Source organism: Meles meles, chromosome 15 (genome assembly GCF_922984935.1).
Source record: "Meles meles chromosome 15, mMelMel3.1 paternal haplotype, whole genome shotgun sequence".
NCBI classification, from domain to species: Eukaryota; Metazoa; Chordata; class Mammalia; order Carnivora; family Mustelidae; genus Meles; species Meles meles.
Window position 1 is genome coordinate 59,951,811 of NC_060080.1, and position 15,168 is coordinate 59,966,978.

Consider the following 15,168-nt stretch of genomic DNA (forward strand, 5'->3'; position numbering starts at 1 on the left):
GAGAGAGAAGCAGAGAGGAGAGAATGGCAGCACGGCCCACAGCATGGGCCCACTCACCAGGGGTTAAGGGTATATCTACTTTGGCTCACTGTTGTACTCACAACATCCAACCCAGTATCAGCCACAGAGTGAGCATTCAACAAATAGCTCATCCACGAGTGAATGAATGAACCATAAAATATCAGCCCACTTTATAAAATTTCCTTTTAATTTTAAATCCTTGCTATCCATTATTTACATTCTTCATATGCTTATATGACTGAATAAAATTTTAATTTCTGGGTAGCCTATGGCAAAATAAACTGAATTAACTTGAACAAAATATGTTGCAGAAGCCAATTGCAAACTGATTTTGAATGTACTGTACTATGCTTGAGTTTATGAACAAAGTTACTTGAATATAAACTGTATGAGGGCAGAATTTTGTTTTGTTTTTTTTTTTCCTCTCACTGATGGATCCTCCAGGACATAGAAAAGTGCCTGGGATCTAGCAGATGCTTAATAAATATTTTCTGAATAAACAAAAGAATTATCATTATTATTATTATCAAAGAATATATCGGATATAAGAATATATAGCTGGTAATAAGTGTGTTAAGTTTATCCCAAAATAATCAAGCATTTGCATATTAATAGCAGTTACATCATCTAGGGTATAAGTGTTTTTAAAAATCACCATTATGTGAATTGACTGAGATTTTATACTTCGTATGTCACTACCACTATTATTCAAATAGTTGGTTTTCATATTTTTTATGTGCTAGGATAAAGATTATTCACATTTGACATAGCAATTAAAAAAAGTTAAGCAACTCAAAGAAAAGGCAGTTTAGAAAGAAAAAGGGCAAAGTGAGAGGGGCAATGATAAATGATCCTAGGACTAAATATTTAACTTTAGATTTGATACTGTTCTAAACTATGTATTATATTTAAAATAATTCCATTTCTCTCATTTCTTCAATTTTCCCATTTGTATTAGCTTATCCCCTTCAAAGGCTAAGATTCTTTACTATAGAGCAATCAAATCTTGTATTTGTAACATACATATCTACCTTTATATTAACTGTCATACATTAATTGTAATACTGGTTTCCTGCTATTGCTATCTGAATTCATGCCTAAGAAACTCCAAATGAAATACTATCCTGTTAAAAGTTACTACATTTTGGCTTGGTTTTATTTGATTTGTATCTAAACAAATTTCCCTTAAGTTAAAACAAACAAACAAACAAAAAACTCCTAGCTATCCATAATCCTTATGTGTGCCTATAAACAATATACTTGATGAAAATTTTCAGTGTTTACAAAACAAAGAAAATTGTCAACAGAATGCTTGGCGGTAGACTTCCCAGAAAAAAAATTTACAGCCTATAATTCATGGAGATTGGCTCAAAACAAACTGTCCCTGCCAACAGAAAATCTGACAATTATTCTGTTGTCTAATTTGGCTCAGCTTAAGTTGACCTTGTTTATTCATCTCAGTCTTTTAATTCTTGTTAACTTGGCATAAGAAGAGAACATATGGCATATGTCTAGGAAGTCCATTTCTGCATCTTAAACTGAAATAAATGTAGACTATGCTGAGCATTTCCAATGTGTGGCTGTTAAGGTAACTTAATGTATATTACACAGGACTGATTAAGTTCAAATTATCCCTAAGACAGTTTTTGGTTTTATGGGCAGCAAACATAACACAAGTAGAGACACCTTTTTCTAAGCCCCAGTATATAACTAAAACTGAACAATTTTAAACATCTTTCCAAAGAAGACCATCAGTTTTAAGCTCTCTGAAAACATAAAAATTAAAGGGTGTTGGCATTTTGACAACCGATATTTACAGGTTTTCACTGGATCTCTATGTTTAAGAAAGCTTATCAAGGTAATGTAGGGAAGATATATAATGACAGCTGGAGAACAAAAAAGAATATTTCTATTTTCTCTTCAGCCTAATCTGGTCTCCAGTGGATTTTCTTATTTTCATTTTCTGATGCACTAAAACTGACTGTAAAAGAGAAGTTTCATTCTGTTGTGGCTTTGATGTGTCTCAAGAAAAGCTGTGAAGAAAGGAGGTTCTGTACAGATTCATGGTTCTATTATAGAATCGTAGTTCTCCAGTACTGGAACTAGAAAAGCAAATACCTTGAAAATCCAAAGCTCCAAAATTTATGTATCTTAAGGATTAGGGTTTTGGTTTGGCATGTGTTCCTTTTATTAACTAAGTGAAATGAAAAACATAGAAGTATAATTTCATGTACAAAGCCTTACTAGTGTTATACATTTTGAAACCCTTTACCTTTATTAGTGGACTTCACCATACTTCTTACATAGTACTTTTCTTCCACAAAGCTCAGAAAACTCAAACTTCATAACTTGGCATTTAAAATACAATATTTCAGCTATGGGTGGGGGAGGCCCTTACTACGTAGATAGTCATCATCTGAAACCCTACAGTTATATGAGTTTACATAGAGCAACAACAGTCTTTATGATGTGAAATATTTAAGAATGAGCTAACTACTTATAACCTCAGTCCCCACTCAAATATCCCTCCATAGTGAATACAAGCATTTAATTCCACCTATTGAGTGCTAGGCCATCAGTGCTTTCAGAGACTGTCAGCTATGCAAACACCTAATGTAATAATACAAAGATATTTCTAAATAACTAAAAATCTTGCACAAAAGAATATTTCATGAGCTCAGTGAAAGGGATGCTGGAGAAATCCTGTGCAAAAACCACTGATAAATGAGGAAATGGCACTTAGACCATTAAGTGAAAAAAAGAAATTCCATAAGGATAGTGAAATTAAAAGAATTGCAAAAGAAAATGAGTTTATTATCAAAGTATTAACAGAAGCCACAGAAAGATGAAGTCCTTAAGTATTTCTTGAAAAAGTGGCTCTCTTTAAGATGATGTGTGTTATAAACGTAAGATGTGAAGTTAAAGATGCTATACAATGCTTCTAGAAAATCTAGTCAGAAAAACTAGAACCACTCCCCTCCCACCCAAATGAACTGATTTATTCTTTATTATTTCTAAGAATTTGTGCAGAGTTGAAATTATAACCTACTTTTTATTAATATACGCTTATCTATGGTTTTACCTTTTATTTTTTAGTTAATTGTATTGTTTTAGTTAATTATATTAATTGTATTGTTACTATTACAGTGATCTTGTTTTAACTTTTTTTATTTAAAGATTTATTTATTTACTTGAGAGAGAGAGATAGAGACAGAGCATGGCAGAGAACGGGGAGAAGAAGAGAGAGAGGGGAACAGACTCCCCACTGAGTGCAGTGCCCATCTCAGGGCTTGATGTCACAACCCTGAGATCATGACTTGAGCCAAAACCAACAGTCCCATGCTCAACCTGTTCAACCGACTGTGCAACCCAGCTGCCCCTATGGTGATTTTCAATCCCAGTTTAAAGGGACTCACTTTGGGGTGCCTCAGTGGCTCAGTCACTTAAACATCTTGTTCTTGGTTTTGGCTCAGGTCATGGTCTTGGGATCATGGGATGGAGCCCCTGTCCCACTCAGTGGGGAGTCTGCTGGTTTTTCTCTCTGTCCACACCTTCCCCGACTCACTTGTTCTCTCTCTAAAAGAAATAAATCATAAAGAAAGAAGGAAGGAAGGGAGGGACTCATTTAAGGAGTCTTTATTTCTACATTCATTTTTCCCTGAAAGCAGTTATTCTTGGATATGGACCTCATGCAGCTATGTTAAAATATTTTTATGTTAAAATATTTAAATGTATGGTGTCCAAAAAAATAATGAAATGTATACCATTGAGGACAAAGCAGAAATGTCCATGTGCTTTTACTATTCTTCACTATTTCTTTGGGCCCATTTTTTATCTCCTTAGCATATTTGTTGACTCTAGGTTTACATACCTTCCTCTGACAACAAAGAGAAATGAAAAAAGTTAGGAAAATGAAGCTTTCAAGGAGAGAATTACAAAAGCAGAAAATAACCTAAGAAAGATGATGGCATTTATATACACAGAAAAAAATATAACAAAAGATGCTTTGGTTTTGCTATTTTATGTACAACTGAAAACAGGTGGACAAGGGTCCTGAGCTGAATTCTGAATATAAGGCAGATCTCCACAAAAAATCCTCTAAATGAGGCCTGAAATACCCTAACACCACCATGTAATAACTTTTCCTTATAAACCAAGCTATTTGTCTATTACCTGTGATTCGAGATACACCAAGCTTTGCATATCCCTTCCCAGAGACATACTGCATATCTGGAAGATGGGAGAAGTACATATGTATCATCTGTAAATTCCCTATTATTTATAAATTATAATTATTTTGCTTTTCTTATGTATGTCCCTATAAACAAATTTAGGGAAATTGTTACTTTGTGTCCCAAATCACAAAAAATAACAGGATACTGTGCTCTTTATTACATCACAACTTGAAGTATACAAGGTCTTTTAATGATGCTAAAATGAATCCCTGGAATTCTCCATTACCAATGGTCCCTGACTTAGATTGGTTTTTTACTTCATGATGGTGCACAAATGATACACATTCAGTAGAAACCATACTTCAAATACTGAGTTTTGATCTTTTCCTCAGCTAGCACTATGTGGTACAGTACCCCCTTGTGATGCTGGGTGGTGGCAGCCAACCACAGCGCCCAATCTGCTACATGATTAGGAGGGTAATCAACTGACATACTTACTTCTGTACCCATACAGCCATTCTGTTTTTCACTTTCAGTACAGTATTCAATAAATTACATGAAATATTCAACACTGTATTAGAAAATAGCTTCGTGTTAGATCATTTGGCCTAATTATAGGCTAATGGAAGGGTTCAGAATATATTTAATACATTTAAATATATTTAAGGTAGGTAAGCTATGATGTTTGAAAGGTTAGGGTATAAAATGCATCACTGACTTTGAGTAGTCGAAACTTACAATGGGTTTACCAGGATGTAATCCTATCAAAAGTCAAGGAAGATCTGTATAAAGTTCCCCATCAACATTTTGTCTAGTGCTTTGGAATTCACCAATGAGAGCTCCCTAGATTATTATTAAATTAGGGGTAGCACATTTCTAATTCTGTCATTTATAAGCTAGAATTCTTTTATACAGGGAAAAGAGGATTCCTTACCAGTTATTTAATTACCCTAAAAGGTAAAGTAAATGCTTGATTAGTTCCCTAAATTTATCAGTTTCCACAGCCATAAATTAAGCTATCAACCTGCAGTGGTGACCACAATTTTGAGGTGGAGAGATAGGGAATAGTCAAATGCATTTTTAAATGGTGTTTAATGTGTTTCAGTCCATCAGAAATAACAGAGTAAAACTAATGAATCACTGAAGTAGTAATGAGGAAAATTTTATTGTGCACACACCAAAAAGAAAGTTTCAAACTAGAGGCACTCAAACCAAAACATGGAATGAGACTCAGGCATGTATTTTTATAGAGCAGCTTATATAGTAAGAGGGCAGTGATTGTTCATTCTTCATAGTGATTGGTTATAATATTAAAATTTTCTTAAATGATAAGGAATTGGTGAGTGGTTGCCTTATAAAAACTCTATAAAACAATTCAAGTTTTACTTATGATTTCCACAGGCATAAGCAAGAAATGACCTAGATCAAGTTAGTCTTGCCAACTAAGCTAAATTAAGCTTTGTTTGTATAATGAAACTGGTTTTGTGTGTTGAGGGAATTTTCAAGGCTTATCTCCATTTGTTTTTGCTTTTTTAAAGATTTATTTATTTTTGAGAGAGAGAGGGAGCACTTTAAGGAGGAGAGGCACTAACGGGGGACAGGCAGAGGGAAAGGGAGAGGAAATGAAACAGACTCCCTGCTGAGCTCAGAGCCAACTTGGGCTTGATCTCATGACCTTAGATCATGATCTGAGCCAAAATCAAGAGTCAGACACTTAACTGAATGAGCCACTCAGGTACCCCTTGATTTGTTTTTATTTTAACATGGTCAGTATTCTTTTTGATGGTCAAATTTTATAAATCCAAGGAAGTTTTTCAGAAAGTAATTTTCGGCAATTGTATCAAAAAGAGCTTAAGTATCATGACTTAAAATTTCACTTTTGTAATATATACATAGAACTGTCCATCACATTATCATAAAACTGAATAATCTTAAATGTATATTGGGAAATTGAGTAAATTATAGTATAACTAAATATTAGAATACTATTAAGCCATTAAAAATCAGGATTATCAGATTCTGGTTCCAGATGGAACAAGCACACTATTTATCCCTTTCTCTCCTACTGAATGCAGCTAAAATCCTACAAAGAATGTACAAAGTAACTATTTGAAGACTCTGGCAAGTAAATAGTGACAGATAGAGTAAGGAAGAAGACCAGAATCTGAAGTACCTTACTCTATGGTAAATTTACCAGTAGTTTTTCCTTCATTTTGCCACAACTTGGGCCTGGAGGTGTGTGGCAGCATGAGGTGACTGAAGCCACTGCTTCCTCGACTAGAAGGTACCAAAGGAGATTACAGACAGGAAGGACCTCAAGAAAGTGACCCTATTAAATTATTTGTAAACTCCAGTTTCATACCCCAAGCCCGTGTATTATGGGTCTAACCTTAACCAGCATATAAAAGACTTTGAAACCTAAACTAACAGATAAAGCATCACCCCAGTCACAGATTGACAAGTGGATGATGCACATTTGCAGATCTAAACAGTATTGCAAAGACTTTGAAAAATAAGCTGACATTGGAACCACAGCTCACAGAGGTGCACTGGAACTTGAAGTCTAAACCTAAAAATATCAGTTGGCTGCAAGGGCAAAATTAACATTTATCATGAGATTTCAACAAGGAAGTCATACAGTGTTTAAAATGTCCAGGACCCAAAATTACTATAGGAAAAACTCCACTCACATGGAAAAAAACAGTCAAAAGACAACAACACTGAGATGACAGATGATGGAATTATCTGACAAAACTTTAAGCAGCTTTATAAAAATTATCTAACAATCATAAAAACTGTTGAAACAAATGAAAAATAGGAAGTCTGAAAAAGAAACAGAAAACAAAACAAAAAAACAAATAATGAACTCAAAAACCAAAATTTTTTAAAGCTCACTGATGGTTTCAATAGCAGAAATGAGATGAAAAAGGAAAGAGTCAGTGAACTGGAAGACAAATCAATAGAAAATATCCAATGAACAACAAAGAGAAAAAATATATATTGGAAAAAAGTTAGACAATGTCAAAGTCTAATATTCATAACATCAGAGTCCTAGAAAGAAAAGAAAAAGAGTGCCATGCTGAAAAAAAATAGACAAAGAAGTAATGGCTAAAAACTTCTCAAATATGTTGAAGAAAAATTGAGAGAAAATCTTTCCAACAGACCAGCTCTAAAAGAATTATTAAAAGTTCTTCAGACAGAGGGAAATAATACCAGAAGAAAATACTAAAAAAGTCAAAATATCCCAAAAGAAAAAGAGGAAACAAACAAACAAACAAACACAAAACTGTGGGATAAAATATGACAAAGATAGATCTAAATCAAAACATTAAATAAAATCTTAACATAGAGATTAACCAAAAGACCTTCTTGAAATAAGTCAATCAGAGAAAAACAATTATCATATGATCTCTCTGATATGAGGAATTTGAGAGGCAGGACAGGGAGGGAAAAAAATGAAACAAGATGGGACCAGGGAGGGAGTCAAACCATAAGAGATTCTTAATCTCTGGAAACAAACTGAGGGTTGCTGGGATTTGGACTTTGGGGGGGGTATGTGCTATGGAGAGTCCTGTGAGTTGCATAAGATTGATGATTCACAGACTATATCCCTGAGGCAAATAATACATTATATGTTAATTAAACAAACAAAAAAAAGACTTCATTAGAATATATTTTTTAAAAATCACAATCCAATCAAAAGAGTATGGTTTGGGCATAAAAAGACACACAGCATGGGAAGAAATAAAAATCCCAGAAGTAAACCCATATGCATGCAGTCAGTTAATTTGTAACAAATGAGCTATGCATTTAATGGGGAAAGGACAGTCACTTCAGTAAACAATGCTGGAAGAGCCAGACAATCACATGCAAAAGAATGAAACCAGTCCACCATCTTATATCACTTCCAAAAATTAACTCAAAATAGATTAAATACTTAACTGTAAGACCTGAAACCATAAAATAGTTAGAAGAAAACAGGCAGTAAGCTTCTTGACACTGACCTTGGCAATGATTTTTTCGATCTGACACCAAAAGCAAAGGCAACAAAAACAAAAATAAACAAGTGGACAACAACAAACTAAAAAGCTTCTTCAAAGCAAAAGGAAACCATCAGCAAAATGAAAAGGCAACCCATTGAATGGGAGAAAATACTTGTAAATCATGTATCTGATAAGGGGTTAAAATCCAAAATATAGAAAGAATTCATATAACTGAATATAAAAAAAAAAACAAACAAAAAATATGAAAAATGGGCACAGAGTCTAAACATTTTTCCAATGACATACAGATGGCCAACAGGTCCATGAAAAGATGCTCAATAGCATTCGCTATCAGGGAAATGAAAATCAAAGCCACAATGAGATAGCACCTTATACCTGTCAGAATGGCTAAAATTAAAAACAAATAAAACAAACTTACAAACAAGTAAGAAATAAGAATCGGTGAAGATGTGGAGCAAAGGGAACCTTTGTACACTGCTGGTGGGAATGTAAACTGATGCAGGCACTATGGAAAAGAATATGGAGGTTCCTTGAAAAATTAAAAAGAGAACTACTATATAACCTAGCAATTTCATTTCTGGGTATTTATTCAGAGAAAATGAAACCACTAACTTACTGGCCTTGTTAAAGGAGTTCAGAAGGTTTCATTCTTCTTCAATTTTCTGGAATAATTTGAGGATAGGTACTAACTCTTCTTTAAACGTTTGGTAGAGGAGGGAGCTAAGAGAAGGGCACAACTAGGAGAAAAGAGGCCACATCAAGGAAGGTAGGAGGAACAGAGACATGGTTTGGGGGAGAAAAGGATCACAGTTGCTGCAGAGAGGGGGGAGACCTAGTTGCAGAAAAGGGTGCAGGGGTAGCACATGGGAATGTACAAGAAGAACACTTCCCAAAGACATTGGTGGGAAGATGAGAGAGGCTGGTTTTCCTGAGTTTTTTGCAACCAGTGGGGGTCAAAGATTAGAGTTTTAAAGGTTGGTAGGCTTGGCTGGGATATAGTCCTGAGGGCACTGCCCTACTCCTGGAGAGAAGTCAGGCAAGCAGCATCTGGGGCAGACAGGGTTATGTGAGGGATGCTTAGACCACACAGAGGAGAGATCATTTGCTTTTCTTGGAGCACATCTGTGAAAGGTAGCATTCGCAGAGATGACTCTCTGGGAAAGAAAGAACTAGTAGGCACCACTCCCCTCCCCCACCCCTTGGCATAGCCTCAGAACCACGTGCCGAGAGTGGCTCACCATGAACTGGCTGCTGAGTTAGATTGCTTGCTCTAAGTCCCATTCCCTATGCTCTGGCATCACTGCCCTTCTTGGTCAAACCTGCATCCCTCCTAATGCAGTGAGACCCTCCCCCAGAAGACCAACACAAACCTCCACCACAGCACATCCCTAAAGTTTAGAGTTTTTAAAGTCACCAGGCTTGGCTGGGATAGAGCCCAAAGTGCACCATGCTGTTTCGGCCAGGAAAACAACCTGGACACAGACAATGTGAAAACAGTGATCTAAAAAATACCTGCAATGCACAGAGGAAGATTGTTTGCTCTTCTGAGAGTGATTCCCTGCGAGCAGCAAGCATGGAGACCTCTCTTCAGGGATAAAGGAGCTGCTGGCACCATTTCCCTCTCCCATCCCTCGGGATAAACCAGCTTCAGTAAATAGCACAGTGCCGACACTGGCTGCATAACCTCTTACACCAAGTACTGCCCTGCTGCTGTCAGCTGGTACTGCCCTTCTCCAGAATATGTGTCTCAGTTCCAGTACAGTGGGCCCCTTTCCCTGATCAGCTGAAATCCCTGCACACACCAAGTCTCCTGACCAGAGTTCTCCAAGGCTTCAGTTCTAGTGAAAGTAGCATCGGGTCTCATTTAAGAAGCAGATGAGAGCGAACCTGTTAAAACTGGCCACACTCTGGCCAAGGTCCAAACACTGTCCACTGCAGACAAGATTTGCAGATGATGGCCCTGAGGGATAGAGCAGCCAAAACTCAGCAGCAGAGAACATGCAGCACACACCAGCGACACTTCCTGAAGCACCAGGCCCTGCACGGTATATAACCTCTTCTTCATAAAACATTACCCTGAGGAGGAGGAAACGTAACAGGCTTTTCTAACACAAAGAAGACAGAGACTTATAGACAAACTGCCAAGATGGAGGAATTCATCCCAAATGAAACAAGAAGAGGTCACAGTCAGAGATCTAACTGAAAGAGACAATAGTAATATGCCTGATGAAGAATTTAAAGCAACAATTACAAGGATACTCATTGAGCTAAAGAAAACTATGGAAGACATCAGGGAGGCCCTTACCACAGAGATAAAAGAATTTTAAGAAATCAGAAATGAAAAATGCAATAACTGAAATCTGAAACAGACTGGATATAATGAACACCAGGATGGAAGAAGCAGAGAAACAAATAAGTGATACAGAAGACAGAATAATGGAAAATGAGGAAATAGAAGAAAGCAGACAAAGAAGAATTACAGATCATGAGAATAGGCCTAGAGAATTCAAAGACTCTATCAAACAAAATAGCAATGATATTAGGAATAGCGATGATATTAGGAGTCCCAAAAGAATAAGAGAGAGAAAAGGTGGCAGAAAATTTTTTTGAGGAAATAATAGCTCAACAGTTCCCTAATCTGGGCAAGGAAACAGACATCCAAATCCAGGAAGCACAGAGAATTCCCATCAAAATCAACAGAAGCTAGGCCAACACCAAGAAATATTATAGTTAAATTTGAAACATATAGTGATAAAGAAAAACTCATAAGAGCACCAAGACAAAAGAAGTCCCTAACTTACAAGGGAAGATCTATGGGACTGGCTACAGATCCCTCCACAGAAACTTGGTAAGCTGAAACAGTGGCACGATTTACTCAATGTGCTGAAAGGGAAAAACATGCAGTCAAGAATAATCTATCCAGCAGGGCTCTTATTCAGAATACAAGGAGAGATAAAGGGTTTCCCAGACAAACAAAAACTAAAGGAATTCATTACCACTAAACCAGACCTGCAAGAAATATTAAAGGGGACCCTTCGACAGGAAAGAACAAAGCAACAAACCTAGAAGAGAACAGAGAAAATCTCCAGAAATGCTAACAAAACTCTGGTCATGATCCCAGAGTTCTAATAGGGGATCAAGCCCCATGTCAGGCTCTCTGCTCAGCAGGGAGCCTGCTTCTCTCTCTCTCTCCCTCTGCTTGCCTCTCTCTCTGTCAAATAAATATATAAAATATTTTTAAAAGGACTAATTGTTTATAAATAAATAAACATTTAAAAAAAGAAAAAGGACATGTAGATTAATGAAAAAGAATAGGCAATCCTAAAACAAACCTATGTATAGATGTCCCATCGATTTATTACAAAAGTACAAAAGCAATTCAGTGGAGAAAGAGGACTCTTCAACAAATGGTGCTGGAACAACCGGACATCTTATGTGTAAAGGCCATGACCCCCAAACTAAACGTCATACCTTATTCAAAAACTAACTCAAAATGGATCATACACCTAAATATATAATGTAAAACTATAAAACTTTTAAAAGAAAGCATAGGAGTAAATATTCATTACCTGGGATTAGTCTAAGAATTCTGAGCTCTGAAACTAAAAGCAAAATACAGAAAAAAAAAATTGATAAGCTAGGCTTCATCAACTTTTGATCTTTAAAAGATATATAAGACTGGGGCACCTGGGTGGCTCAGTGGGTTAAAGTCTCTGCCTTCAGCTCAGGTCATGATCCCAGAGTCCTGGGATCGAGCCCCACATTGGGCTCTCTGCTCAGCAGAGAGCCTGCTTCCCTCCCTCTCTCTGCCTGTCTGTCGTGTGATCTCTGTCTGTCAAATAAATAAATGGAATCTTAAAAATAAATAAATAAATAAAAGATACATAAGAGCATAAGGGGCTGCCTTCATCCCAAGGTCCTGAGATAGAGACCCACATTGTGCTTCCTACTCAGGGGAAGCCTACTTCTCCCTCTCCCACTCCCCCTGCTTGTGTTCCCTCTCTCGCTATCAAATAAATAAATAAAATCTTAAAAAAAAAAAAGGTACTCTTAAGAGCATGAAAAAACAAGCTACGTGCTAGGAGGAAACATTTGCAAACCCCGTAACAGATGAAGGATTTAAACCCAGAATATATAAAGAGCTCTAAAAATTCAAAATAAGAAAACATTACCAACAAGAAAACTCAATTAAAATGGGCAAAAAGGGCACCTGGGTGGCTCAGTGGGTTAAAGCCTCTGCCTTCGGCTCAGGTCACGATCCCAGGGTTCTGGGATCAAGCCCCACATCAGGCTCTCTGCTCGGCAGCGAGCCTGCTTCCTCCTCTCTCTCTTCCAGCCTCTCTGCCTACTTGTGATCACTGTATGTCAAATAAATAAATAAAATCTTTTAAAAAATAAATAAAATAGGGACGCCTGGGTGGCTCAGTTGGTTAAGTGGCTGCCTTCGGCTCAGGTCATGATCCCAGCGTCCTGGGATTGAGTCCCACATTCGGCTCCTTGCTCGGCGGGGAGCCTGCTTTGCCCTCTGACTCTGCCTGCTACTCTGTCTGCCTGTGCTCACTCTCTCTCTCTCTCTCTCTGACTAATAAATAAATAAAATCTTAAAAAAATTAAGAAATAAATAAGTAAAATAAAATGGGCAAAAGGTATGACTTGAATGGTTTAATAAGGAGATACACGAATGACAAGCCCATGAGAAAATATTCAATGTCATTAGCCATGAGGGAAATGCAAATTAAAAATTAAAACCATGATGAGCTACCTCTGCTTATCTATTACAGTGTCTATAATAAAAAGGTATTTATAATACTAACCACTAGTTAAGGTGCACAGCAAGTAGAGCTCTCATAACTTGCCAGTAAGAATACAAAATGATATAGCCATCCTGGGAAGAAGTTCCATATCTTCCTATAAAGTCAAACATAAGCTTACCATATGAGCCAGCAATCTTATTCTTGCATATTTACACTAGAGAAATAAAAACTTTTATCATAGTAAAATAAAAACTGCACATGAATGTTTGGAGTCATTTTATTCATAATCACCAAAACCTGGGAAAACAAATATCCTTCAGAAGGTGATAAACTGATAGACCTATATACAGTGAAATACTCCTCATCAATAAAAAGTGAACTGTTGAATATAACATCTTAGATGAATATAAAGAACATCACACCAAGTGACAGAACCCAATCATAAGTTTTTACTTATGATTACAATTACATGACATTTTTGAAGTCAGAACTATAGTCATGGAAGAGGAATTAGCGATTCCTAGAGGTTACTAATAGGGGAGACTCTGACTGTTGAGTATGAAGGAGTTGTTTTGTCTTGTTTTGTTTTGCATGCTGAGACTGTTCTGTATTCTACGTACTGGTAGCAGTAGCAGAATTTTTTTTTTAAGATTTTATTTATTTATTTTAGGGGTGGGGGACAGAGGAAGACGGGGACTCCTCAAACAGACTCCCTGCTGAGCACACAATGGGACAAGGGCTCAATCCCAGAACCTGAGATCATGACCTGAGCTGAAATCAAGAAAAGGCTGCCTAACTGACTGTGGCACCCAGGCACCCAGCAGTAACAATATATCAATACATCTGTTAAATTCATAGAATCTACATCTTTTTCTTTAAGATTTTTATTTTTAAGTCATCTCTATAGCCAAAGTGAGGCTCCAACTCACAACCCTGAAATTAAGAGTCTCATGCTCTTCCAAACTGAGCTAGCCAGATACCCTAGAATCTACATCACTGAAAGTTCATTTTAAGGTATAATAATTTAAATAAAACATTTAACAAAAAATGTATGACATAAAAAACATAAGACTATTTCTCAGCTTTGGTTTTTTTTTTTTTTTATTTGACAGAGAGAGAGATCACAAGTAGGCAGAGAGGCAGGCAGAGAGAGAGGCAGAGAGAGAGGAGGAAGCAGGCTCCCTGCGGAGCAGAAAGCCCGATGCGGGGCTCGATCCCAGGACCCTGAGATCATGACCCGAGCCGAAGGCAGCGGCTTAATCCACTGAGCCACCCAGGCGCCCCTCTCAGCTTTGTTTTTTAAAATGCATAATAGTTAGTACAGGACCTAATTATCCAGATGAGAACTCTGGATATTTGGATTATGTTAATTTTTTTTCCTGTGGTTTTTAAATTTTTCTATAATAATAGATTACTTTTAAAGCTAGGAAAATAAAATTTAATTAATAGGAAATTTTTGCCATCCGTTCTAATCTTCTAAACTCCAGCAGTTTAGAGGGTCACATTCTGTTTCCATTACTTCTTTTGAAAATCATATATGTAAAACATTTTATCTGTATCTTAAATTTGAATTGTTCTTCAAAAATGTCCTATAAATTATTTAATGATGGGGAAAAACTGAAAATGACTTTCAATATTTTTAATACTATGAAATTTAAATGATTGTATTGCTGAAAGTTTCCAAGGAAATTTTTAACAGCATTTTTTAAAACTTCAGAAGTTTGAAAGTATTCAGTACTTTAAAGTCTATAACATAATAACCCTATAATTTTCTTTTTAATCCTTTTTTCAATTAAAAAAAAACAACAGACAAGTACTTGACAGAAGAAATCAACTTGAAAAAGACTACTGTGCCGAATCTTTGAGGACTAAGACTTGTACTGGAGAAGGTAATGGTATCCAAATTACCCAAAGTACTTAAAAGTGTAACAGAATAACAGTGTTATAGCTGCCAAGAGCTTCCGGTAAATGAATAAAAATAAGAAATCCCTGGGCATTGCTAGTTGGTGTGTTGTAAGATAGTTCTTGGATATTATAATGTAAAATACCAAGTCAGCTGATTATAACAAAGGCTTAATTTTAATGATCATACAAATAAATGAGGGGATCTTGTTATAATATTGATTCTCACTGAATAGGTCTGGAGCAGAGCCCATGATTCTGAATTTCTAACAGGCTCTCAGTAATGTGTATGCTGCTGGCTTGGAGATTATA

At 36.4% G+C, this 15,168-nt stretch overlaps 1 protein-coding gene across 10 annotated transcripts in view; it reads left to right on the forward strand.

Annotated features, from left to right (window-relative positions):
• Nucleotides 1-15,168, forward strand: part of LOC123925775 (WD repeat containing planar cell polarity effector) — a 473,517-nt gene that overhangs the window by 410,355 nt on the left and 47,994 nt on the right. For 9 of the 10 annotated variants that reach the window (XM_045979285.1, XM_045979289.1, XM_045979283.1 and 6 more), the window contains one exon: nucleotides 14,764-14,843. In XM_045979285.1, coding sequence (XP_045835241.1) covers nucleotides 14,764-14,843 — 80 coding nt within the window. Of the gene's footprint in view, nucleotides 1-14,763; nucleotides 14,845-15,168 lie in introns of those variants that run through there. The other variant, XM_045979291.1, reaches the window with a different exon arrangement.